Raw genomic sequence first — 19,305 nt, 5'->3', positions numbered from 1 at the left:
ATCTCCCTTGTGGGTGCCCCAGCCATCAAGTGACATGTCTGTTATGATTGTCATGCTAGGGGAAGACGGAAGGAAGGGCATTCTGGAGCAAACTTGGAGCGGGCCTGTCCCTCACTGAAGGGAAGAGATGATTTCTGGTGGAATGGCAAGAATGGTGTCCATGGGTAGGTGTACAGGGGAGTAGACTCCCTGTAGCCATAGCTGTAGACAGTGGAAGCACAGGCAAGCAAAGGCCATGATGTAAGTGCACGCTCCCATGTGACCAAGGAGGGAAAGGCAAGTTCTGGCTAGACTGAGGGACTGGTAGTCATCAAGGTGATCAGGTGTAGTAAGCTTTGGAACCTGTCTTCTGGCAGATAAGTGCGTGCTGAGGCTGCATCGATGCATGCTCCTTGGAATTCCAGGAACTGAGTAGGATGCAAAGTCAATTTTTCAACATTGACGTTTACTCCTAGGAAGGAGAGGAGTAGAAGGAGCTGGGATGTCGACTCTTCAGCTTCCTTTCTGGATCGTGCCACCAGCAGCCAGTTATCTAGGTAAGGGAAGACAAGGACTTGACGTCAGAGGTGAACCTCTACCACAGAGAAAACCTGTGTGAAGACCCATGGGGTAGTGGCAAGTCTGAGTGGGAGAACCCTGTATTGGAAATGCCGAGGACCCATCATCAATCTCAGGAACCATTTGTGGGTTCTGTGAATGTCGATATGGAAGTAGGCATCTTGCATATCGAAAGCAATGAGCCACATGACTTCTTCTAGTGAGCCATGTGGAACTCCAGCTTATGAATGGAACGGTTGAGGTGTCAGACGTCCAATATTGGTCTTCATCACCACTTCTTCTTGGGTACCAGAAAATAGTTGGAACAGAAGTCTGTGCTGATAGGCTGCAGGGACTGGCTCCACTACTCCTCTCTGCAGGAGGGTGTCCACCTCTAGAGTAAGCATACTGTTATGAGAATGATCCTTGGGCCACGATTGGGGCAGGAGATGTGGAGGAGATAGCACCATAGACTCTATGGTATAGCCATGTCGAGTGACATCCAGGACCTACTTGTCCATTATCACTCTCCATGCTGGCAGAAATAGTTTGAGATGACCCTCGAAAGTGTGGCTGGCAAGAGAGTTGAGATGCAAAGAGGCTAACGGCTCTCTAGTTGAACTCAGATATATCACTTACATGACGACTGGGGCTGGAGCAACCACTGGGAAAATGTGATGGGGGCTGAGCATCCACCGGCAGCCCCCCTATCATCTGCCTCCACCCCGAGCGCTTCCCGCCCGCTGGTGGGTCCCATGGATCAGCACCTCTCCCTCCCTCCCTGCATGAACAGCTGTTTTGTGGCGTGCAGGGAGGCTGGACCTGGAGCGGGAAGAGGTGGGGTGTGGGTGGGGCCTTGGGAGAAGGGGTGGGGTGGGGGCAGGGCCTGGGGCACAGCCAGGAGTCTAACAACCCCTGGCAGTTTGAAAAGTTGGCACCTGTGGCAGACAGGATCTGTGAACCTTTGGGTGTTTCTGTGGAGGCATGTAGGCTTGGTGATAGAAATGGGAAGACCTGTAGCATTGTGTAGGCGGCGGATGGTAAAATTTCTGCTTTGGTGCTGGCATATATATGCCTAAGGAACACAGGGTGGCTCTGGAGTCTTTTAGTGAGTTCAAGGAATCATCCGTCTTCTGACTGAGCGATATGATTCATCCAAAGAGAGGGCCTCAATTGTTTTCTGTACCTCCCTAGGGAAACCTAAGGAATGCAACCAGAATTCCCTCTTCATGACAATTCCAGTTGCCAATATGCACGAGGACATGTCTGCTGAATCAACTGCTGCGTTAAGTACGGACTTAGCGATTAACTTGTTTTCTTCTAAAATAGCTTGGAATCAGGCAAGATCCTGTTGAGGTAGCTTATCAGCAAAATCCACCATCTGTCCACAGTTTACAAAATCATAGTTGGTCATCAATACCAGATAGTTCGAGATCTGGAACTGGAGGTTGACTGAGAAGACTTTTCGACTTATAAGGTCTAACCTCTTGCCCTCATCAGCAGGTGTGCAGTGTAGATGCTGTTTTTTAGCCTGCTCCGTAGCAGCCAGAATCATCAGGGAATTGGGTGGAGGACGTGAGAACAGAAACTCAGACCCCTTGCAGGGAGACATAGTATCACTTTCCTGCCCCTTTCAGGGTGGGGGCACACGTGGCTTGGGTTCACATGGTGCCTGCTGGTTGTAGAATGGCATCATTGATTGGTAGGGCCACCCTGGCTGGTACTGATGTGTGCAAAATGTCTAGTAGTTGGTGTTGACTGTCCTGTACCTCTTCTAATGGGTTCTGAATAGTGTTAGTTATCATCTGTAGCAGCTCGTGAAACTGACAATAGTCGTCTGGAGAAGAGGAGGGTATCGATGACACAGCCATGTGCGGGAACGACAAGGGAAACCTCTCCGGATCTGTCAGGGCCAGGCTGATTGGTGCATCATCTAGCACTGGTTCTGAACATCTATTTGACAAATGATGAGGCAGTGAAACAGAGGAGTCCTCCCACATTGAAAGAGACTGTTCCAAAGCCAAATATTGGGGCCACAAGCTCCAATATGGCCAACCTGGTTGATCCTGCTGTTACAATGGTGGTGCCCAAGGAGTCGAGTACCAATGACTCCTGGGCTTAGGTAAGGGAGGGTATTGCCACGGTGCTGTCGGAACCCTCTGATAGTTATGTCTTTGGAATGGAAGTGGCAGACCATGCATAACATCCGGATCCTCAGACTCAGAGTCCTGTACAAATGGCGATGCCGACAGAATGGGGTGTGTGTAGGAACACGTCCAGAAGGTGGTGGATCCAAGACACTGGATGGAGCTCTCTTAGTAGGTGAGAGTACCGGAACACACGGAGACCTCATCCTTTCCAGAGAGAACAACTCAGAGATAAAGGCCCAGGAGCACTTCCAAGTTTCCCTAAGTCAGTGGTACCTTGGTCTACGGACGGAACCAGGGCAAGTAAGGAGATCTGTCTCAAGCCCGACGACTCATAGGATACCAGCGGAGCTGATGCAGGAGGGGTCTGGGACTGGCAGATCTGGTGAGTGATGTGACTTTTTGTCAGTCTTGTGGGCCTTGGAACGCAGTGTTGCTCCATGGCTGGAACTCGTGGATGGGTTCTTTCTTAGACCTGGAGGAAGACCTACTGTCATGCTTATGTGCATACTTCCGTGACTGACGGCTAGGCCCTGGCGCAGGGTCCGTAGCATTGGTACCGGTAGAGCTGTACTGAGGCTCTATGGTAGGAGGCTCTTGAACTGTTCTGGCTGACGTACGTGGGGATTCCCTAGCAAAGATCCAGCTGCGGCCCCATGGTGATGTCCATGAGGTACTTCTTAATACAGAAGGGAAGGAGGGGCAGATACTGCACCGGGACATAGCGCGAGTTTCCACCAAACAGTACAGACAATGTTGGTGTTCATTGCTGAGAGGAAATAGATGGAGGCAGGAAGCACAGACTTTGAATCCCAGGTTCTTTGGCATAATCCAGTACCCAGACCTGGATGCTGGAGTGGGGGATTGTTCAGTGGGAGACCACGGAAGCAGTGCCCAAAGTCCTTAATCGTACAAGAACTTTCAGAAACAAGAAAATTACTACAAAAACAGCAAAAAATCTTGACTGTATACAGTACCCAAACCTGGGTGCTGTGGCGGGGAAGGGGTTAGGGATTGTTTGATGAGAACCACGGAAGCGGCATCCCTAGCGTGTAAACCTACAAAACTTCTAGAAGCAAGAAAACTACTACAAAAATGGCAAGAATCCTGACTATGTACAAAAATAAAAATAGTTTTACAGAAGATTGGAAAATGCATCACACCGACGGGAAGACAGCAGAAGCTCCAACTCAGATCATGTGGTGGTGAAAAGGATCTGAGCATGCGGTGAGTCTGCTCTGCCCCGCCCTTCATCGCCTTGGGAGAAACCATGAGGCAGTGCAAGGGCACATGTGCGGACTGACAGACATAACTACTTCGAAAAAGCTCCAGCTTTGGGCGCATGGCACATAACCCTCAGTGGAATACAACAGGGACCATCACTCGAAAAAACTTGTCTCTCTCAACAACAGAAATTGGTTCAATAAAAGGTATTAACTCACCCTCCTTGTCTCTCCAAGATCAATGACTGAAATTTTCTGGTTGAGTTTTGTCTGGAAATCAAAATGGATCAATGAGACTAATGGAGAAACTCTGCTGAACTATTCTTTTCTTTTGATGCCCAGGCTAACTGTAGGTTGTCTAGGTCTGATTAAAGGAGAAGTCCCTGCTTCAAGAGGTCTGGTCTTTTCTGACAGTGCAATGAAGGTTCCTTGACTGTCCATCAAGTCCAACAGGACCATTCTGCAGCTGCCTGAAATCTGAGCCACTTTCCCTGGACAAAGGCCCTTAAGCACAATTCCCATTACACTGCAGCCTAAACCAGGGCTTCACCGGAATAATAGGTTTCCCTGCATGCCCAGACATGCTGCCAGGAAGTGAGAAAGAGGTGGTGAGCTTGATACAAGACAACAGTGAGATTGTTGGTGTGCTGATACCACTGCCTATCATGTTCACCAATATTTGTCTCATTCTTTCCTTGCAGTCCTCCTTCAGTCTGTATCCATCTGTTGTCTCTTGTCTTGTATTTAGATTGTAAGCTCTTCGGGATAGGGATTGTCTTTTTTGTCCCATGTATGTACTGAGCCTAGCACAATGAGGTCCTGGTCCATGACTAGGGCTTACAGGATACACGGTAATAAATAATAATAATAATAATACAGAACACTGTGAAAGAGGCTCTGTGTACTAGCAAAATCCCAGCAAACACTTCTTCAAGGGGAGGGAAGGCAAGGTAGGAGTTTAACCCCTGATTTTTATACCACTTGTTCATTATCACTACAAATTGCTATTATGAAGGGGATGGTTGCTTTTGCCTTTTTTGGGACACAGTTTCTGGAGTTTGCAAGATGTAGCCCCAAGCTTCATGAGAATCCCCCTGTTCATAATGGGAGGAAGGGGAGCTGCATACAAGCCCTGGTTCTTTCCCCATGGAGCTGAGAATGCCTCCCCCCCCCCCCCCCCCATACACACTTTGGTATCCTGAAGAGAGGAGGCAGCTTTGGATTCCTTCAGGAATTTTTCCCCTCTGACCCAGGGACTTACCCCCAATCCGCTGGCCAGATGGTAGCCTCCTTAGATTCTCTCCTCAAAATGCTCAGAAGGTCCTTATTGGATTTGCAGCTTCTCAGGGGAGGAGGTGCTGATCCAACTCTCAGCCCTATGCTCTGGCAGTGAGAGCACTGGCTGGCTGTGAACAGGCAGAGCATAAGTCACCTGCTGTAGAGCCTGTAAAGGCTGCCCCACATTGAGAATGCTGCTTAGATTTAGCACAGTATTTGTGGGACAGCTCTGCTATGCAGGAATTTCAGAAGGGAGGTGCAGCAGTGGTGGATCTGGGTGGTTGAAACAACCATGCTGCCAAATACATAATTCAGGGGAGGAGAAGGAAGAAAGATTGTAAATTGGTACTGCACAAAAACAAACAAAAATTAAAATTATAAATCAAAATGGTCAGGAGAAACTGAACCACCAACTTGTGCAGCTAGAGGCAGATTTGGAAGTCTGAGCTGAGTAGGGCTTAGTTCAGGAGCTTCCAGCAACATTGGACCACCTCTGAATTTCACAGATACAAGCATTAACCCATTAGTGATGACTAAACATAGAAGCTGTGCTTAGCACAGCTATTACCATCATATCTGAACACCTTGAGAAATCTTTTAGAAGTAGAGGAATGGGGAGTGTTGGGCAGGGGGCAGTACTGAGTTATTTTGGTGTACACCCTTGGAGGAAGTGGGGAGGACAGCAGGAGTTGAGGAATTGGACTGGAACAGAAGGAGCACGGCATAGAACAATTGTGGACATGGGAGGGCAGAGGGGATGGTCAGCAGCACAGAGGGAGAAGCAGCAAGGTTTGTGCAAGTAGACATGGAAGGGTGGAGAGGGTAGGTAGGTGGCATGGAGGAAGCAACAGCAATGTTTGTGTGTGGGAGCTGGGCTTTCCATAGTGGTCACTGAAGGAAAGCAGATATTTTATGGGGAAAATGGTGTTTCTGTTGGGTGGGGAGAAACAGGTTTGTGCTGTGACAAACCTTGTACATTATGCTAGAGAGGATCTCCACTCTACCACTTATAAATAATTGGGAAGTAGGGAGCCAGATACTCATTAGGGACAGGAAATTGGGAAAAGGTGTGCAACAGCAGTATTAGTGAGTCAGTGGTGAGTCCTTTTACACCCCACCATGTTCCCTATAGTCCTCCTTTAAGCATAACAACAGGAGTCCCGGTCCAACTTGCTAATGTTAATCATAGCAGGTCTCTGCAGCAGGTTTGCCAGAGCTGCTAGCTTAATTTTTCAGACAATCCTTACCCCTTCTTGCCAGTAGGACATGGTGGAGAGGAAGGCGGTTGAGGAGGAAAAGCTGCAGTCAAACAAGTAGCCCTAGTCAGGGAGGCGGCTTCTCCCTCTAGTGAATCTTTGTGATTTGTCATGGGGAAATCCAGCTCTGACAAACCTCACTTGGTATGTACAACCAGAACTAAAATAAAAGTGGTCAGTAAAAATATGTATTCAACCCTGGAATTGAAGGATACGTTCTAGGCAAGTGGATTTGATTGTTTACATGTTATAAATAAATGAAGAAGATGTGAGCCCCTTTCATGACGTTACAGTTCTAGGTGATCTCTTCATCCAAAAACTAGTAGTAGTAGATATATGACCAGCAAAACTTGGATTCTAGATTCAGCAGCTAAATACTGTAAATACATTCTAATGACTTCCTGGATAATCCAAGAAAGTCAGAAAAGCCAACAGTTTAATTTAAAACAAATAATCTATTTGTACTTTATCAATACATCAGGTTCAAAATACGGGTTCACAACTAAATGTTGGCAGACCTTTAACTACACCACTGTGAGCAGTGCTGCTGTAATATACTGGTATGAAGGAGATCTTAACGGATAAAAGATCGTACCATTCTTGTTCAACGCTAAGGTTTTCTATTCCATAGAGCAAATTCTATTTATTAAACCTTTGTTTTTGCAATATAGATGTGCATTATTAAGTACAATTAGGTACTGTATAAATGTTTACAATGTGCAAAGACTAAAAAAATCATTTAAATATGAAGTATATACAGTACGGTACATATGCATTTAGTAGCATTTTCGTTTTCTTAGCCTTTGTAGCTTCTTTTGGATTGCTAATGAGCCCTCACTTTCCCTTGGGTCTTTCCCAGGAGCCTCAGCTCCTTCAGTATTGTTTTGTAAAGTTTTTGTTTCTGCAGCAGACTTAGGAGAATTCTTATTGAGTAAAAGGTGATCTGATGAATAATTGGATATTGCACTGGTGGATTCAGCCACACAATCTATCTTCTTTTCTTCTGGCAATTTATACAAGAGCACTTGTGTGTTTATCATTGCAAGTTCTTCATCAGCAACCAAGTCATTCTCAGGAAGAGGGGCAGTTTCATTTGTCCTTTTAAAGGAGTTGATATGACCAGAGTTATGATTTGTTCTCTTCAATGATTTGTTATACTGGACACCAGAGCTTCGTGGTGGCTGAAAAGCCTTTTTCAAAGATGAAGAAACAAACGAATTGATTGGTGTCACTGGAGGAGGGGAAGGTATTTGACTGAGCAGGTCCAGAGCTTTTCTTTTTTTGCAGTTCTTGGGGGGTTCTTCACTATAAGAAGTATGTGGGGTCATTTGTGCTGAGCCTTGTGGAACAAGTTTCAGGTCACGCTTGCTGGCTGGCAAAGACCTCTGATACTTTATTTCGCTATTAGGAGAGGAAATCTAGTTAAAAAGAAGAAAGTTTTAATGTTGAGTCAAGCTCCTTATTTTAGTTAATTTCCTATTATTTCCACATACAATAAAAAATTGGACAAAACGATACTGTGCCACCATTTATGTCTGAGCACATTAGTCACTCTTCTGGTAGTGGCTATCAATCTCAAGCTGAAGTTAGTAGAAAAAAGTTGTATGACTCCAGGAGGGTCCCTATGTACATACATATTAAGGGAGAGAACAGTTTGGCGCTGTATCTCAAATCTAAATTTCCCATATGGGAAACCTCTTCCATCAGATGATGAGGATTCATAAAATGCCTGACCAGCTACGAAAAGACAGGCTGACCTAATATATTCTAAATGACAAGAGGCTGAAGAAATAAGAGGTAGGGAAGTAGGGAGACAAAAAAGGAAAATAGGGTATGTTGCTCTTGAACTGAAAGCTGGGAACTGATCTTTAGAGCTTGGCTACACTTGCGAGTTAGAGCGCGTTAAAGCAGCCCCGGGCGCCCTAGCTCACTCCCTGGCCACACTGGCAAGGCACGTAGAGCACTCTGACTAGAGCGCTCTTGGTACTCCACCTCGGCAAGAAGATTAATGCTTGTTGTGTAGTGGCTGAAACGCCCAGGCGTCAGTATGAACAAGGTGTTGCATTACTGCGCTCTGATCAGCCTCCAGAAACGTCCCATAATCCCCTTAAGTCAAGTGGCCTCTCTTCTCATTGTTTTGAACTCACTGTAAGAATGCAGATATGCCCTTTGAAAGCTCCGTTTCTGACAGCCGACATGCTTATCTGCTCTGAGACAAAGCAACCATTACTGTGGAATGCTGCGTGTGAGAGAGAGAGACGGAGGGGAGCGGGGGTCTGCTGCTGTCTAAATTTACAAGACAGCATGCTGACATGCTCTCAGCCCCCCAAAAACCCACTCTCGCTCCCCCCACAAACACACAACACACTCCCTGTCACACTCCACCCCACTCCCTCCATTTGAAAAGCACGTTGCAGCCACTTGCATGCTGGGATAGCTACCACAATGCACTGCTCTCTGTGGCCGTTGCAAGAGCTGCTAATGTGGCCATGTCAGTCGCTTGTAGCTGTCACTGTGGACAGATTGCAGCACTTTCCCTACTGAGCTCTACAAAGGCGGGTTTAACTCAAAGCGCTCTACATCTGCAAGTGTAGCCAGGCCCCCAGTTTGTTTCAGATAAAAGTTAGATAGGAAGTCTTACAGATGTGATGAACAAAGGCATATCTTGAGACCACTTTATTTGACTTTATGAATGTTATATGGAACATTTTGGGCTATGGATTGTACTCTACTCCCTGGAGGATGGTTACCACAACACTCCAGGAACTAAAAACAGTGGGAGGTGATTATTTCAGTCCTTGAGATTGTGAACAGTTCTAGAGAAGTACCATCCCCAGACTAGTTTGCATATACTGGTTCAAACAGCTCTGAGAGGTCTAAGGAAACACTAATCTTACACTTCATTAAACTTACCAGACATTTATTTCCTGCATCAAGTCCTGATTTCCAGGAAGGAGAAAGGTGATCTAAACCACACTCTTTAGGTAAGTTATATGGTTGTGGGTCATTTCTTTGAAGCAAATTCATCAGTTTGCGTTCTGCTTCATTGTAAAAGCAATTTACATTCTACAAGACAGAAGAGAGAAAAATGTAAGGAGGTTGTGTGGTTTTTAAAATGTGTATAAAATATAACATCTCAGATTATGTTTACTACTGAAACAATAATGCTAAGATGAGCTTTGTGAACATTATCATGCATGTCTCCTGGCTAGTAAGTGATTTAAATATTACTAATTCAAGTTGTGAATTTAAAACAAATTTTACTGCAGCTCTTAGAGAACAATGTAAAATTGTTAATCCTACTTCGTTCCTGTTAATGGGGAAAAAAATTAAACTCCCCCAGCGTGCCTAATAATCCAAAACAAAATAAATGTACTTGTTTAGTATCAACTGACATGAAATTATTTCCTATTCAATGTGAATTACAAATGTCTGGCATCCGGTGCCAAACTGCAGTTAATACCAATTATTTCAGGTACTATCAATGATTTTTCAAATATTTATATATTTTCTATATATACTAGCTATATGAAACAATAGCTTATGACAGTATGAAGTTTTGCTACTTGAAAAGTAATTCTAATTGTTCGTGTATATTTGTATACATTTGAAAGAAAACTAAATAAATGGGAGAAAATGCATGCTATGTTGATTTCATATTCCACTTGACACAGTTCAGTTGAAAAACTGCAGTCACTGCAAAAATATTGTGAGAGCAAACTGTTGTTAACAAATGGGCTCAACTATACAAAAGCAGTGTACTTCTCATATCTTTAACTTCATCCAATTAAAGTGGCAATGACAGGTTCCACATAGAAAACTATTCTACTTTTCTTAGGCTGAGGATGATGACCCTGACAGTGCCCTTGAGGATAGTAGTGAAAAGCCAAGAAAAATGAAGAAATTCCATGAGTGATATGGAGGCTCCTCCAGAAGAAAAAACAAACAACCCCCCTGCAAAAATCCCATCAATCAAACTGAATATTATCAGTGTTACCATAGGTTGGTCAGAGTATTACCTGTGTTAATGGACTCTATATTGAAAAAAAACCTGTACTGTACTAATAACTACTGTATTAAAAAATCCACCACTTTACCTCTGTTGTGCTCTTCAGTTTATTAAATCTCTCTTGAAGATAGCGATCCTTAGGACTTGCAGAGAATATGGAAAGGTCTCCAGCAAATAAGGTGGGAATTTCTGATTTGAATTCAGATCTCCACTGAAGATTGCTTGCAGAAATCAATGTAAAAGGGTTAATTATGTCTTCAATAGCAAGTTGCTTAAGGTCTGTCCAGATCTTGATGGCCACTAGATTATGATCTTCATCTGACAAATATACCAGAGTAGTGAAACCTAAAAAGTTTTAATTAACAAAATGATACATGCAGTTTGGACAGATGTTTTCCTAGAAAAAAACCTGCTCTATTATTACTTTTGGGTTGTTTTTCCAAAGTCCAAAGAAAGGAAGCCTTCCTACTTGCAAAATGATTTTTATTTACTTAGGGCCAGGTTCTGCTCTTAATTACACTAGTGTTAATCTGATGTAATTCTACTGACTTCAGTAGAGTTGCTGTACTCTATATTTACACTGGCATAACAGAGCAGAATTTTGCCCTTAATACCTTTCAAGTCAAATGCATCTGGGACTCAAACTAATATTTAAAATATCTATGCTGTCTAGTGGGGTAAAATGCCTTAGGTCATTAAAAAAAACCCCAAAATATTGTAAGTCCTTGTACCATGTTACTGCAAAAATTTGAAGGATACTTATAAATGATCAATTTTTTTTTTTACAAGTTACAAGTATAACTTTTGTGTAGAAACAAAAATTATGCCCGCAAAGTAGTAGTTGACTAAACCAGGAGATGAAAGTAAAAGAACAGTGAGAAATCTCTATTCAAAAATATATAAAATACTTTACAATCTGCAAGCAGAATACTTCACAAACAACTTCTGGTGAAGATCCCTTAGTAGTTGTCTAATTAATTTCTGTGTGAAAGAAAACACATCAAGCTTAGCAGAACAATTCAGGGCTTCAGAGATGAGAGTTGAAGATAATAACATTGTAAGCAATCTCTGAAGACAACCTTACAGCTTTTATTATTTCCAAGAGAAAAGGAAGAAAGCAGCAGTAGGACTGGTGATATAGCAGTAAAAGGAAAAGAGGTTTCGCAGCACAATATTCTCAAAGAAACTGGAGAGGGAAGATTTATTAGGTCAACTTCAGGTCAGGGCGTGGTATCGAGACATTGCTTGTTCTGGTAGATGATCTGTCCACTGACAAGTAAAATAAAGCCATATTCATCCTGCTGTACCCATCTGTAGCGTTTGATAGCGCTAATCACTAGATATTGAAATGTCCTTCCTCTATGTCCAAACCAAGAGGATTATGGGCAATTGTTCCTCCACTTCTGGAGCCCTTACCTGTAGGGTCTCATAAAACTCAGTCCTCTCCTCCTTACTATTCAACATCTACATGAAGTCCTGGAGAGAGCTGATGAGACACCACAGGCTGAGATGCAGGCAGCACCAGTACATCAACAACAACCAGATCTACATTTCCTTTTGTCAAATATAAGCCAGCTCTATTTCCCAGATTTCTCAATGCCTAGTTGTAATCAACACTTGACTGAACCCAGGTAAGACTGAAGTCATGTTGGTAGAGAGAGAGAAATGCTTCAAAGAACTTGCCTCAGCTATAACATCCCCACTATCAAGGACATCTCACCTTAGACTAAAAGTTGGTCTGTAGCTTGGGGTTCCCCCTGATGGATTCAGTGCTACCAGATGCCTAAATAACCATTCCAACAAAAAAAAAATAAATGCCCATTTCTATCTGTAACTGCCCAGAAGATTGTGCTACATCCTCCTGGGAACAGAACTGCCACAAAGACCAAATATTGGTGACCTCCAGATTTGTTTACTGCTGCTTATATCTAGGAATGAAGCCAGACACCTTAAAAAAGGTCTAACTGGTAGAAAATATAGCTGCTCATCTGCTTAGCAAGAAAGGTTGTCCTGACTACATTAGTCTGGTGTGTAATTCATTCTCTTCACTAGTTCACTACTGAAGAGAGAGTCCAGTTCCAGGTCTTTGTTTTGATATTCAAAAGCCCTCTCTAGGATTTTCTCTAGTTACCAATAAGATCACCGGTCTCTCTGCAACCATCACCTTCAACAGCTAGGTTCCACTGGATCCATGCAACTGCTGATCAAGAGGGGAACTCATGAGTATAGAGGACAGAAATTTCACAGGTATTGAACCTAGACACAGGAAATCACTCCTGCAATAGATGAGAATACCAAACTTAAAAACAAAACTCATCTCCACTAAGTTCTTCCCCAACAAATAATTAATCAAGATATTTTTCCTCAATGGCCGGGAATGAAGAAAGATTGTTGTTACTATTTCTAAAGTCTCAGACAGCCCTCAGATACTATGGTGAAAGGTCCATATCAGCAGATTTATTATAGTGGGGTCTACTATAGAACACCAAATCAGGAGGAGGGGGAGGTGGATGAGGCATTTCTAGAGCAAACAACATAAATATCCAAAACACAAGACCTGGTAGTAATGGGGGACTTTAACTCCCAGACATCTGTTGGAAAATGTAATATGACAAAAAACAAAATTTCCTGTAAGTTATTGGAATGTATTTGGGATAAGTTTTTCTTTCAGAAAGTTGAGGCAGTAACCAGGGAGACAGCCATTTTAGATTTGATTCTGACCAACAGAGAGGAATTGGTGGCAAATCTGAAGGTGGAAGGTAATTTGGATGAAAATGATCATGAAACGATCGCTTTTATGTGTCAAAGGAAAGGAACGAATTAGGGCAGCAGAATAAGGACAATGGACTTCAATAAAGGAGTCTAACAAACTCAGAAAATGTCCCATGGGGAAAAAATCTAAAGGATAAAGGAGTCCAGGAGAGCTGGCACAATGTAAACTAATCCAATGCAAAGGAAAGAGAAAAAACAGTAAGAGGCCAAAATCACTTCATCAGGAGCTCTTTAATGACCTGAAAAATCAAAAAAGGAATCCTACCAAAAATGGAAACATGCAGGAATTGCTAAGGAGATAGAACAAAAGGATAGCACAAACATATAGAGACAAAATCAGAAAGGCTAAGGCACAAAATGAGTGACATCAAGCACAGGACATAAAAGACAGTAAGAAGAGGTTATAATTACATTAGGAGCAAGATGAAAGAAAGGGTAGGTCCTCTACTTAGCAAGGAAGGAGAAAAGACAGTTACCTTTTCTGTAACTGGTGTTCTTCGAGATGTGTTGCTCATGTTCATTCCATATTAGGTGTGTGTGCTCGCCATATGCACTGGTGCCGGAAGTTTTTCCCTTAGCAGTATCCGTAGGGTGTATGGGGAGATTTTGGCAAACCAGTAAAGAGCCTGAAACCACTATTACTTATTGCTAAAAGCATTCATGTCAGCAGGCCGTAAATCTCAGACAATGACTGTACCGTGGGGGGAGGCCCCAGGGCATCATCCCCCGTGGGGGTAGCGGGTGGGCACTGTCTCCTCTACCCCAACCTCCAAGCATGTTTCATGCACCAAGCCCGGTGCCGCCGGTGCAGTCAACTGTTGCTCTGAGGTGGCGGCAGCTGAATGGTGCAAAGGGGGCATCGTCATCACCAGCATGCCCCACGCACTCCAATAAGGCCACTGGGGAGGCCAGTGACCGTGCTGCCAAGGTGGCGCCGTAGACGTCGATGGGGCCTCAGGTGTCCAGTTACGCTGGCGGAGTCTCAGTGAGGTACTAAGCTGCCCTTCCATGCCGGAGGAATCCCCTTCCGGTGACCATGGTGGGGCCATCGATGCCTGTGTCTGCCTGTGGCCACCCGAGACTGGCGCTTGGAGTGGGAGGATCGGTGCCAATGTCGGGGGGACCAGTATTGAGAAGGGGAGCACTCCCACGGGGTAAGCGACGGAGATCTGCGCCGCGAGGACGAAGGGTGATGGTAATACAGAATCCAGCACCTCCCCCTAGATGATCCGCGTCGAGATGGCAGGGACCACGAATGCTGTGCCGGTGACCGAGGGTGAGCACCAGAGGATCTGGGCTGCGATGCCGGAGATCTGTGGTGCGGAGACGGAGATCGCTGCCTTGGCTAGGGGAATCGGCAGTGCTCCACTGCCCCTTGGTGGGGTCTTAGCGGCTGGCTTGCCCTCGTAGGAAGCCTTTGCCGCTTCCTCCGATGCCTGCGGCGTGGGCCAAGGCCTCTGCTCTCTTGGTGCCCGGGGAGCTTGGGAAGGAGTTGATGTCGACATAAGTTTGGGTCCCTACCGCTCCCGGGAGTTGGTTGTGGATCCTTTCAGGGGCTAAGGGCCCCAACCAGGAAGGCACGTCCACATGGTTCCGGAGTTCCCAGGCGGCCCAAACTGGGTCCTTTGCCCGATGCCCCATGGCCTTTCTTGCCCTGTGCCGGAGAACCATGCTTCTTAGTTTTCTTTCTGGGCACTGGTGACGGGGAGCAGTGCCAGGTGGAGCCCGGTGCTGGGGGTGTGCTGCACGCCGAGGCCGAGGTACTAGGAGTTGAGTCTTGGCAGGATGGCTTGCAAGCCGGACGGAGGGCAGCCTCCATGAGGAGAGCCCTCAAGTGAATATCCCACACTCTGAGTCCTGGGTCGAAAATGTTTACAAATATGACACTTGTCCTTCACATGTGATTCCCCCAACCACTTGAGGCAGCTGCTGTGGGGGTCACTTACAGGCATAGGCCTGTTACAGTCTGCTCAGGGCTTAAACCTCAGAGACCAGGGCATGCCCCTCCTGGAACGAAGTCCTTGCGAGGACTCTAACTTCTAACTACACTTAACAGTTATTTAACATTAACTACTATAAACAACTATTTACAAGTCCTTAAGGCTTGAACTCAGAACAGATGAAACCACTAGCCCCTACTATGCAAGGAAAGGCACTCCGACTAACCACCATGGGTGGTAAGAAGGAACTGAGAGGGTGTAGGGCTGGTGGTGCCTGCTATACCAACGCTTGAGTGCTACACTCAAGGGGGCGCCACAGCTGACCCTAATGATACTGCTAAGGCAAAAATCTCTGACGACCATGCATGTGGGCACACACACCTAGAATGACATAAGCAAGTACTCAAAGAAGAATATTTAGATAAATTAGATGTATTCAAGTTGCCAGTGCCTGATGAAATTCATCCTAGGGTACTCAAGGAACTAGCTGAAGCAATCATTAGCAATTATCTTCGATGGGGTGGGATCTGAGTTACCCAGGAAAGAATTTTCTGTAGTATCTGGTTGGTGAAGCTTGCCCATATGTTCAGGGTTTAGCTGATTGCCATATTTGGGGTCAGGAAGGAATTTTCCTCCAGGGCAGATTGGAAGAGGCCCTGGAGGTTTTTCGCCTTACTCTGTAGCATGGGGCACGGGTCACTTGCTGGAGGATTCTCTGCTCCTTGAAGTCTTTAAACCACAATTTGAGGACTTCAATAGCACAGACATAGATGAGAGGTTTTTCGCAAGAGTGGGTGGGTGAGATTCTGTGGCCTGCGTTGTGCAGGAGATTGGACTAGATGATCAATAAGGTCAGAAGGGACCATTATATCTATGAATCTATAAGTCCCAGAGGAACAGAAAAGGGAAAACATAGCACCTATCTCTAAAAAAGGAGGGAAAAAGAGGATCTGGAGAATTATAGACCAGTCAGCCTAACTTGGATACTGGAAAAGATACTGGAACAAATTATTACACAATCAATCTGTAAAGGACTTAGATGATAACAGGGTTATAAGGAATAACCAGAACAAATCATACCAAACCAACTTAATTTCTTTCTTTGATAGGATTACTGACATAGTGGATAGGGAGGAAGCTGTAGACATGGTATAGCTTGATTTTAGTAAGGCTTTTGACAGTCCCACCTGACATTCTCAAAAGAAAACTAGGGAACTGTGATCGAGATGAAATTACTGTAAGGTGGTTGCACAACTGGTTTAAAGACTATACTCAGAAAAGTAGTTATCAATGGTTCACTGCCAAACTGTGACGACTTATCTAGTGGGGTCACAGCGCAGTCAGTACTATTCAATATTTTCATTAATGACTTGGATAATGGAGTGGAGAGTATGCTTATAAAATTTGCAGATGATACCAAGCTGAGAGGGGTTGCAAGCATTTTGGAGAACAGGACTGGAATTCAAAACAACCATGAAAAATTAGAGAACTGGTCTGAAATCAACAAAATAAAATTCAGTAAAGACAAGTACTTCATTCAAGAAGGAAAAATCAATGGGAAATAAATGGCAGGTGGCATAAGGCTGAAAAGGATGCGGGAGTTATAGTGGATCACAAATGGAATATGAGGCAACAATGTGATCCAGTGGCAAAAAAGGCTAATATAATTCCAGGGTGTATTGACAGGAGAGCCGTATGTAAGACACAAGAGATAACTGTCCTGCTTTACTCAGCATTGGTAAGACCTCAGCTGCAGTAACTGCGTCTAGTTTTGGGTGCCATGCTTTAGGAAAGATGTGAGCAAATCAGAGAGTCCAGAGTAGAGCAACAAAAACAATAAAAGATTTAGAAAACCTGACCTATAAGGAAAGGTTAATCTGGGCCTGTTTAATCTTGAGAAAAGAAGACTGGGCGGGGAGGGGGAAACCTGACAACAGTCTTCAAATATATTAAGAGCTGTTACAAAGAGGACGTGACCAATTGTCCTCCATGTCCACTGAAAGTAGGACAAGAAATAATGGGCTTAAATCTGCAGTAAGGGAGATGTAGGTTAGATATAAATAAAAACTTTTTAACTATGACTATATCTACACGGTAAGAGGTGTGAATCCCCTGCTCGCATACAGATAATCATGCTAGCACTCACCAAGCTAGTGGGAGTATAAATAGTAGCATAGTTCCAGTAGCACTAGTAGTGGCAGCAGAAACATGGCTAAGCCATGCTGAATACAAGCCCATGTGAAACTGGTGGCTATGTACTCAGCATGTCTCCGCACATACCCAGTAGTTCCAGAGGGGTTTAATACATGGCACTGCTAAGCTCTGCTATTGTTACCTGTGCTAGCACGGCTACACTGCTATTTATACTCACGCTAGCTTGATAGGAGCTAGCATCACTATGTGTACATGAGCAGGGGAATCACACCCTTACTTCTTAGAGTAGGCATAGCCTATAAGGGTAAGAGAATAGGCTTCCAAGGGATTTTATGGAATCCTCATAATTGGAGACCTTTAAGAACAGGTTGGACAAACACTAGTCAGGAATGGTCTAAGTTTACTTGGTCTTCCCTCAGCAGAGGTGGCTGGACTTGATGACCTCTCAAGGTCCCTTCCAGCCCTACATTTCTATGATTCTATGGTTTGGCCTGTCTAACCTAAACATTAGACAGTTATAAACCTGCAGGTACAACACCAAGATCAGCTTGGAAATGTAAGATTTTTTTAAAATATGATCTGTTTAAACATGAAAAAACTTGGACACAATGCACAATATACCTGTTCTCTTGCTAACAGAAACTATAAATCCCACTAAATCCACTTCAGCACAGGCTGGTCGAAAAGATGGATCCAACAACATGCTGAACTGCAGAGCCTTCCTTGGAATGTACATCTGTAACAGCACCTCTTGCGAAGCCTGAAGAAATAGAACTTTAAATATTTATGCCATAACGCTTATATAAATTGTTTATGCTGTTAGTCTAATATATATATTTACAGTTAAATGTTTTTACCTGTAGTTGCAGGTACTGAGTTTTGTTTGTGGCTGTTAACTGTACATTAACAGTGTCTGATTTGCCTTTGGATTGCGAAGCTACTAGCTGGTATATTCTGTACCGACCACCTTCTTTTAACAAAGAACATACATCCAATAATGGACGCCATATATTCAATATAATGGCTATAATGTAAGATTAGAAAACATATTAGTATGCAGTAACATGGAGGCCTCAAAAAAATTCAAGTTAAGACATCCTTGGTGTAACTCTTGAATTTATAGACTCATAGATGTTAAGGTCAGAAGGGGCCATCATGATAATCTAGTCTTACCTCCTGCACATTGATGGCCACAGAATCTCGCCCACCCACTACTGTAATAGACCCTGAACCTATGGCTGAGTTACTGAAGTCCTCAAATCATGATTTAAAGACTGCAAGTTACAGAGAATCCACCATTTTACACTAGTTTAAACCTGCAAGTGACCCATATCCCATACTGCAGAGGAAGGCAGAAAACCCCCAGTCTCTCTGCTGATCTGATTCAGGGAAAAAGTCCTTTCCGGCCCCAAATATGGTGACCAGTTGGACCCTGAGCATGTGGGCAAGATCCACCAGCAAGACAGACAAGAAAGAATTCTCTGTAATAACTCAGAGCCCTCCACATCTAGTTTCACTGACTGTTGGACATATTTCCTGCTAGCAGTCGCCAAGGTTGTCAATAAAAATGTTAAATAAGACTGGTCCCAAGACCAATCCCTGAGAAACTCTGCTAGTAACCTTCCTCCAGACTGACAGTTCACCTTTCAGTGGGACTTGTTGCTATCTCCCCTTTAAACAGTTTCTTTCCACCCTTCCATTCTCATATTAATCTCCATCTTCTCCAATTTAACTAATAATTTCCCATGTGAAACTGTATCAAATGCCGTACTGAAATCCAGGTAGATTAGATATGCTGCATTTCCTTTGTCTAAAAAATCAGTTATTTTCTTAAAGAAGGGGATTCAGATTAGTCTGGCACAATCTAACTTTTGTAAAACTATGCTATATTTTATCCCAATTACTGCTTACCTCTATGGCCTTAACTACTTTCTCTTTCAAAATTTGTTCCAAGACCTTGCATACAATTGAGGTCAAACTAACAGGACT

At 44.0% G+C, this 19,305-nt stretch overlaps 1 protein-coding gene across 3 annotated transcripts in view; it reads right to left on the bottom strand.

The window, feature by feature from the left end:
- Positions 1-7,069: 7,069 nt before the first annotated feature.
- BRCA2 (BRCA2 DNA repair associated) overlaps positions 7,070-19,305 on the bottom strand; it is an 89,312-nt gene continuing 77,076 nt past the window's right edge. For 2 of the 3 annotated variants that reach the window (XM_037892049.2, XM_037892054.2), the window contains exons 23-27: positions 18,174-18,340; positions 17,938-18,076; positions 10,539-10,795; positions 9,355-9,507; positions 7,070-7,859 (exon numbers count right to left, since the gene is read on the bottom strand). In XM_037892049.2, the coding sequence (XP_037747977.1) occupies positions 7,218-7,859; positions 9,355-9,507; positions 10,539-10,795; positions 17,938-18,076; positions 18,174-18,340 (1,358 nt within the window). In that variant the 3' untranslated portion in view covers positions 7,070-7,217. Of the gene's footprint in view, positions 7,860-9,354; positions 9,508-10,538; positions 10,796-17,937; positions 18,091-18,173; positions 18,341-19,305 lie in introns of those variants that run through there. The other variant, XM_043531581.1, reaches the window with a different exon arrangement.

This window comes from Chelonia mydas, chromosome 1 (genome assembly GCF_015237465.2).
Source record: "Chelonia mydas isolate rCheMyd1 chromosome 1, rCheMyd1.pri.v2, whole genome shotgun sequence".
NCBI classification, from domain to species: domain Eukaryota; kingdom Metazoa; phylum Chordata; order Testudines; family Cheloniidae; genus Chelonia; species Chelonia mydas.
Note: the sequence above shows the minus strand (reverse complement) of the source record. Positions and strands in the feature narration are given on the sequence as shown.